This window comes from Ictalurus punctatus, chromosome 2 (genome assembly GCF_001660625.3).
Source record: "Ictalurus punctatus breed USDA103 chromosome 2, Coco_2.0, whole genome shotgun sequence".
Lineage (NCBI taxonomy): Eukaryota > Metazoa > Chordata > Actinopteri > Siluriformes > Ictaluridae > Ictalurus > Ictalurus punctatus.
In genome coordinates, this window is record NC_030417.2 from 32,388,870 (window position 1) to 32,396,640 (window position 7,771).

Genomic DNA, 7,771 nt, shown 5'->3' on the forward strand with positions numbered 1-7,771 from the left:
TTAATTTCAGGTTTTTGTAGACAACTTACAGTGAGTATTCATTCAGACAGCTGAATTTGCTAATGTAGGAAGTAGGAGGCTCCGATTTTGGAAAACTGAAGAACAGACCACATCTTAATCACAAACTCCTAACTCATACACACAGACTACACATTTTTTTGCAGAACATATAAATAAATACATTAACAGGGAGATCACATTCTTATCTCGAATATGATACAATAACACGTGAACAAACACATGGATACACATATACATGAACAGAAGAAAAGAACAAAATAAGGTTGGCAGCATATTTAAGAGAAGTGATCAGGGTTTTCATCATTTTAAAAAAATAAATATCTTTGAGAACAATAAAGTGATTAACTTCTGTAGAACTCAATATAAAATATTGATATTTCAGACTCAACAGAATATTTCAGTTTCAGAATATTTAGAAATAGAAGAATTAACAGGGTAGATTATATGCGTAATTTTGAAGTAGACTTCCTTAACCTTATTAGATACACAAAACTTGCTTGGAAAAAGCCAGGCCCTTACTCAGATATCATCACGAAGGATCCCCAGTAAAATGTACCCCTTGGTGTAACCTTCCTTTTCATTTGAAAAATCTTGTGAATATGTTTGTTAATGCATTTAATATCTAAGAAATCAATGCCACCTAGAAGCAAAGCAGAATGTATTACGTTTCCCTCGCTAAATTTTTAGATTATTTTTAATTAGTTGGACCAAACTCACTGAGAAACGCACGAACTATCTTGAGCACTTGAAGGCAGCATAAGCACGCAGTAGTTACTATGTGCACTTCTCCCTTTTGACCAGCAGATGCCACTAGCGTGCACTGAACTAAACAGCTTCCAGTAAATGTCTTACTCCTCTTTTTCGAATCAATTGACAAGAAAGCTTCGTTTTACCATCATTATATTTTACACAATACTGTGCAGTATATATTCTTGATCATATTACTTTTATTTCACCGTTTATTTACAATGCATTGGAAGTCAAACGAAGCATTGAAACTACACTATCTAGAATAACCGCCCGCGTTCAGGTGAACCAATAACTTACCTCCATACTCATACGTCAAGCTGCGCAGTATCCAATCAGAATGGTTGTTATTCAAAAGTCTTGCGCATGCGCACAAAGCCCACGCGTTCATGTGTTTCCTACGTCGGCTCCGGTGGAGGTCATAGTGAACCGTCAGAAACCTGGTGAGTTATCACGTTGTGTTAGAACTGAATTCTTTTCGTGCTTACTTCAAAGTTTATTAATTATTTTCTTCACTGCATGTCGGATATAGTAATATTAATAAGCTCTGCTCTCAGGAATCATAGGTTTAGATGGGGTTTTAATGTTCTGAAAGGTAGATGTAATGTTAGCTAACACTGCAAGTTCGGCTAGTTACATGTCACGCTAGCTTGCGTCAGAAGGCTTAATTGAAGTTTAGAATAGCAATTGTCATCATTATTAAAACTAATTACAGAAATTACCAGTTGTATTATTGTGCAGCTTTAGTTTGTTGCACGAATAATAAATTTGTGCTTTCATTTTAGTAGAATAGGCCTCTTAATGGTGCTCACGTTTTATTCCACAAACCCATATTTCATCTTCATTTACAGCAGTCATGGTTTATAAACTCTCTCTCTCACACACTCACACACACACACACTCACTCACTCACTCACTCACACACTCTCTCTCTCTCTCTCTCTCTCTCTCTCTCTCTCTCTCTCTCTCTCTGCTATTCAGCTTCATTATAAAACTATCTCATAGAGAGAGATACTTGTATATGCTTCTAGCAGAGTGATTAACTTCTCGGTCTGATTATACTTTTCTTTCTGAATATTCAGCAGTCTTCCCCCATTCTTATTAAACTGTATAAATATGTAGGGGAAAATAAAAGCTTGTCATTCTTTACAGGACCCTGACACAGTGTTGCCATGGCGAAGCTGTTCGAATCCATTGGGAAGTTGGGATTGGCCTTGGCCATCGGAGGAGGCGTGGTTAACTCTGCCCTCTACAATGGTAAGGAGGTCAAGGGGTTGAAATACCGTGCATTATAAATATATATCATATAAATAACATTATTGATACTGTGCAAAAATCTTAGGCACTGTTTTGTGGGGTTTTTTTTGTTTTTTAAGTACAAGGTTTGTTATAGATGTTTATTTTATGATTTCTACATTATCGAGTCAGTAAATCATTTTAGATTTCCAGCACACAATTAAATGCTACGGAAAGATGTTTGTATGTCGATAAAGAAAGCAATATTTTATGTAAGAGAGACTTTTCAGACAAAAAGAAACATAATGAAGGCTGCTGGGTTTTGCTGCAAAAATATGAAGCAAGTGCGACAGTCAAGGTCTCAAAAAGAACAGGGCAAAGTTGGTTCTGCAATAACACTTACCAGCTTGTTTGTTTATATATATATATATGTGTGTGTGTGTGTGTGTGTGTGTGTGTGTGTGTGTGTGTGTGTGTAAAACTGCACAAATTGTACTTGCACTACTATTTTTTAAACCATAGGGTCATCACAACAAATACTGACTTTCTTTTATTACTGTTAACTGCTATTTATAATATTTTATTTGTGTAGAAACTTTTAATTAAATTATTTTTAAGGCCTCTTTGCTCTACACCACAATACTGTGTGTGATATAATATCATATAATATATTATTATATATGGGGCAGCTGTGTCTCAGGTGGTAGAGCGGGTTGTCCATTAATCGTAGGGTTGGGGGTTCGATTCCTGGCTTACATGACTCCACATGCCGAAGTGTCCTTGGGCAAGACACTAAACCCCAAGTTGCTCCCGATGGCAAGTTGTCGCCTTGCATGGCAGCTCTGCTACCATTGATGTGTGTGTGTGAATGGGTGAATGAGACACAGTGTAAAGCGCTTTGGATAAAAGCGCTATATAAGTGCAGACCATATTATATTATATATCTTCATCTTTATTTCAGCGTGGTCCTTGGTTCATACTAGAACCACAACAGACGCAAATATAGGTTTTTTGGTTCACTGTACAATTTTATTGGCAAAATTGCACATCGTAAAACAATTTTTTGTTCGTGAGTTGAGATTGGCGGTCCGACTTAGTGCCTTTGCGACCAAAGAGAGCCGCCTACAATGCCCATCTAAAAGCCACCGATTGCAGGAAGGCTCACAGGAAAGCTACAAATACAGTAATGCCAATGGAAACAAATAAATACTAACGGACAGGAATAATATCCTTAGTCCTTCAAGGTCACTCTGAAGAATGTTTGTTTATGCGACCCTGTTTTCTGCACAAGCCCAGACCCCACTGACTGACAATGTGAGCAAAATGTAATAAATTTCTTAATCGCAGGTCTATTGTTACAATCTTATAGTCTGACATGAAGAACATGATATTGTTCGATCTGTTGTGTAATTTGACCAAGATCTTATTGGGAGTAAGGCTTGACCATATGGACAAAACCTTCTATCATGATCTGGACATTTTCATACCTAGAAAAGATGTATCACAATATACTGCATTTTCTCTAAATTGGATGAAAAAAGTACTATACAAAAAAAACTATGCTTTCATGACTGGTCTGCAGCATTCGTTACAAAATTTTATCGGCAGGGAATTTATTAACCTGCAGACATGCTGTAGACGAGGTGGATGGAGCTGTAGGAGAAGGAGAACTGTGACCAAAGCATTTCTGGATTTTTAGAATTGTGCTATGTCAACCAGTGTTTGGCTGTGTTCCTTATAATATCTCCATTCCTAATATTATTTTGCTTTTGACAGCCATTTCTGGGTTATCCACTTGGCTTAAATGCAACCACATCATCACTCCTGTCTGTATTTGCTGATGTTTCTCCTATGAATAATGTTCCTCCATATGAAATTGTAACCCTGCTCCTAGAGGGGAAGAGAGCTCTTGCAACATTAGTGCATAAATAATAAAAAGTCATAAATGGCAAATCTTTCAGTACCACTAATGAGTTACAGTATTACTTTGTAAAAACTTTCCTAATTTAAAACCTTTCAGAGGTTGTCAGTTTATAGGAACAACTTCATACTTTGGGTCGTTCGCTTAGAATACCCTGCAGCTTCTTGATTTCTTGATCATTTTAATTTTAAAGATCTGTTGTTCAAAGCTGTATCTGTGCTTGGTGTCTGTGCTGCAGTTGATGCTGGACACAAGGCAGTCATCTTTGACCGGTTTAGAGGAGTTCAGGACATCGTGGTTGGAGAAGGAACACACTTCCTGATTCCTTGGGTCCAGAAACCCATCATCTTTGACTGCAGGTCCCGACCACGCAACGTTCCTGTCGTCACTGGAAGCAAAGGTAAGTGCTGTCGGAAAGCGAAACTGACTGTCACGGTCTTGACCTGAAGTAATCTGGTCATGGTCTTGTCATTCCAGTGAAAAAGAAGTCAACTAGTTTGTTTTTAACTCTTTACTTTCTGGTAGTTAAGAATGTTAGGATCTGTTTTAAGACTGATCAGTGATCTTGTTTCATGGAACTGCAAAATTGTGTAATCATAACTGTAAATCTGAGACTGGCTCAGGGACTAGTGTGCATGTGTCTCTGGGTATGTGGCTGTGACTCTGTTTAGTTTTGTGTGTGTGTGTGTGTGTGAAGGAAAAATATGGAGGTTGGTAGAATAATGGTGTTCACTGGGTCTATAATATTGTTTTAAATCTAAAACACTCACTCTATTATATCCCCCTTTCTGTTTGTCAGATCTGCAGAATGTGAACATCACTCTGAGAATATTGTTCAGGCCTCTAGCAGGTCAGCTACCGAGGATCTTCATGAGCATTGGTGAGGACTATGATGAAAGAGTGCTTCCTTCCATCACCACTGAAGTGCTGAAGGCTGTAGTGGTGAGTAACATTACATGTATAGAAAAATGTATACGTATATGATGGTAATGTGTAGACTTAACCAATTAGGGGGTGTGTGTGTTTAGGCCAGGTTCGATGCAGGAGAACTTATTACACAGAGAGAGCTCGTGTCCAAGCAGGTCAGTGAAGATCTGACTGAGAGAGCGTCCACCTTCGGCCTGATCCTCGACGATGTCTCACTGGTAACTCCCTCTCCTCTTCCTTGTCTCGTTGATTTAATTAGGTTTTTTCTATGCACAACATGCTTTCTATACCGAAGATGTCGTAACTTTTCCTCCGTCTCTGCAGACACATCTGACGTTTGGTAAAGAGTTCACAGAGGCTGTGGAAATGAAGCAGGTGGCCCAACAGGAAGCTGAAAGAGCGAGGTTCATTGTCGAGAAAGTAAGTGAAATAGTAAACGTATACTGTTTTCGCTGAACACTCAAAAACGTAAACCAGCTCAAACAAGAGCCAGTAGTACTCAAGGTCCTTTAATTTTCCACCAACCTAAGACACCTGTTTCTATGACGTTAGTAAAAGCAGCTGCCTTTCAGTCCTGCAATCTCGTTAGCATTGTTTTATCCTCCAGATGGTAGTTTAAGTGAAGGAAAACTTCAAATGTGTTTGAGTTCCAATGGTGCTTGTGTGTGTGTGTGTGTGTGTGTGTGTAGGCAGAGCAACAGAAGCAGGCGGCCATCATCTCAGCAGAAGGTGATTCTCAGGCTGCGCTACTCATCGCCAACTCTCTGGCCGTGGCAGGAGACGGCCTGGTGGAGCTGAGGAAGCTGGAGGCAGCCGAGGACATCGCCTTCCAACTCAGCCGATCACGCAACGTCACCTACCTCCCCCCGGGTCAGGGCACACTGCTGCAACTGCCCCAGTGAGGCACATACACACAAACAAACACAAACCCACACACTTCAGTGCACTTCCCCTTCCAGGAAAACTTGATGAAAGAGGCATGGCAGGGAGAAAGAGCAGCAGCTGAAGAGCCTACACGCGACCTATTCAGAGATGGCCAGCTCTCCCCTCTGTTTTATTAATCTCACTGTCTCTCTCTCTCTCTCTCTCTCTCGCGCTCTCTCTCTCTCTCTCTCTCTCTCTCTCGCTCGCTCGCTCGCTCGCTCACTCTCTCTATGGCTGAAGTTATGGACTGGAGATTTTCCACCAGTGAAATGGAGTCAGGGTGTGGATCGGGAATGCACCAGCTCTGCAGTGTGTGTGTTTGTGTTTTGTGAAATGTAACGTAACATGTTTATGTATTAATGGCTAAAGCAGTCTGATTGAGACAAACATCCTCAAGACAGCCCTGGAATCTTCAAGAATAAGAAATTGGAGAAGTCAAAGCTAGTTAATAGTTGGTGAAATCAGTTCATGTGCAAGTCTCACTCTTTATCCCTGTTAGCCTGACTGGTTTGTTTTTTCTGTATTGTTTTTCTAATTGTGTGGCAGAAAGCACACGTGTTCCAGAAGTCACAAATTGGTAAATTGAAAATATTTCTACTGAAATGTAATGAAGCTGTCAGTTTGAATCTGAATAAACTGCAAACGAGCTTTGGTTCCTAGGCTCGGTAAGGATCAACAGTCACCGGTTATAATGTCTGCATTCTTTAATTGAATACACATCAGATAAAATATGTTCATGCTTTAATTCCATAATCAATATCATGGATTTGGCAAATTCTGAATGTATGTGACAGTTTGGAGGAAAATGGATTAAGGAACACTATTGTTCTTAAGCGATAGTTTAAGATTAAACAGATGAGCTTTTTCCCAAATGAGATTAAGGTGTTTACAAACCAGGTATGATTCTTGATCAGAAAATAGTTGTTCATAAATAAATAAAAATTCTGTTCTAAAACATCCCCCCATCTTGTTTGACACTTGTGATTAGCTAATTTGTTAGCTCTTTTCTTTTTATCTGGTGGGGAAGTTCCACCTATATAACAAGGAAAATATTAATTTCTTCCCAAAAACTAAATGGTTGAATAACATCAGAAGTTTCCATCACAAAAAAAGCAAATAGATGCAAAAATTTATGCTGGTATTAAAATTTTACCATTAAATTTTATTGTTTTACCATGAGAAAAATGCCTTCAGAAATATTTATTCATTAATTTTCAGTAAACACTTTAGTCCAGAGCCTATCTTCGGAACACTGGGCATGAGGTGGGAATACACCTTGAATAGGACACCAGTTGATTGTAGGGCACCATGCACACATTGGGAGGAAACCAGAGAACCCACATGGACACAGTGACATGTGAAACTCCTTTCAGAGATTAACCCAAGTTCAGGATCAAACTGGAGACTTTGGAGTTGTGATGTAGCAGCCAACGTGCTGCCCACCTAAATCACTATGGTAGTTTTGCCTTATTTTATTAATTCTACACATTTAAATTAATAATTCTAATAATGATATAAACCTTAGTAAATAGAGAGTATAAGAACTGGAAAACCTAGGCTCTGTAAATCTTCCTTAGACTGTAATACATCAACATCAACTTAACTGTTTGCTATCAAGCAACAAATTTACCCAAATACAGTCAGATCCATAAATAGTTGGAACTTGACAATGTTATTGTGTTATCAATAATTAAATAGTAATGAAATTATGTAATGCCAACCCCAGACATTAATTTGTGGGTATTTACATCCAAATCAGATGAACAATGTGGGAACTACAACACTTTTTTTTGTAGCCAAAAGTAATTTGATAAACTATCAATCATATCAATTCAATTGTCATTTTTAACACTTGGTTGCAAATCTTTTGCGGTCCGTAACTGCCTGCAGTCCGAAACCATACTCTGGTGAAGTCTTCTGTTGATTTTTGACTTTGACAGTGATATACCTACTTCCTGGTGTGTGTTCTTGATCTGACCAACTGTTGCTGAAGGG

At 38.8% G+C, this 7,771-nt stretch overlaps 1 protein-coding gene across 1 annotated transcript; it reads left to right on the top strand.

The window, feature by feature from the left end:
- Positions 1-1,120: 1,120 nt before the first annotated feature.
- On the top strand, positions 1,121-6,458 carry phb (prohibitin). The gene is made up of 7 exons (XM_017460652.3): positions 1,121-1,211; positions 1,921-2,025; positions 4,164-4,325; positions 4,725-4,867; positions 4,954-5,070; positions 5,177-5,272; positions 5,542-6,458. The coding sequence occupies exons 2-7, from the start codon at positions 1,941-1,943 to the stop codon at positions 5,752-5,754; spliced, it is 816 nt and encodes a 271-aa protein (XP_017316141.1). The 5' UTR covers positions 1,121-1,211; positions 1,921-1,940; the 3' UTR covers positions 5,755-6,458.
- The last annotated feature ends 1,313 nt before the right edge of the window (positions 6,459-7,771 follow it).

Excerpts from the sequence above, each read along its gene's own strand:
- phb (XM_017460652.3), top strand. The coding sequence starts at position 1,941 with ATGGCGAAGCTGTTCGAATCCATTGGGAAGTTGGGATTGGCCTTGGCC. Across the intron at positions 4,326-4,724 it reads TGTCGTCACTGGAAGCAAAG|ATCTGCAGAATGTGAACATC; the intron begins GTAAGTGCTGTC and ends TCTGTTTGTCAG. Across the intron at positions 5,071-5,176 it reads TCCTCGACGATGTCTCACTG|ACACATCTGACGTTTGGTAA; the intron begins GTAACTCCCTCT and ends CCGTCTCTGCAG.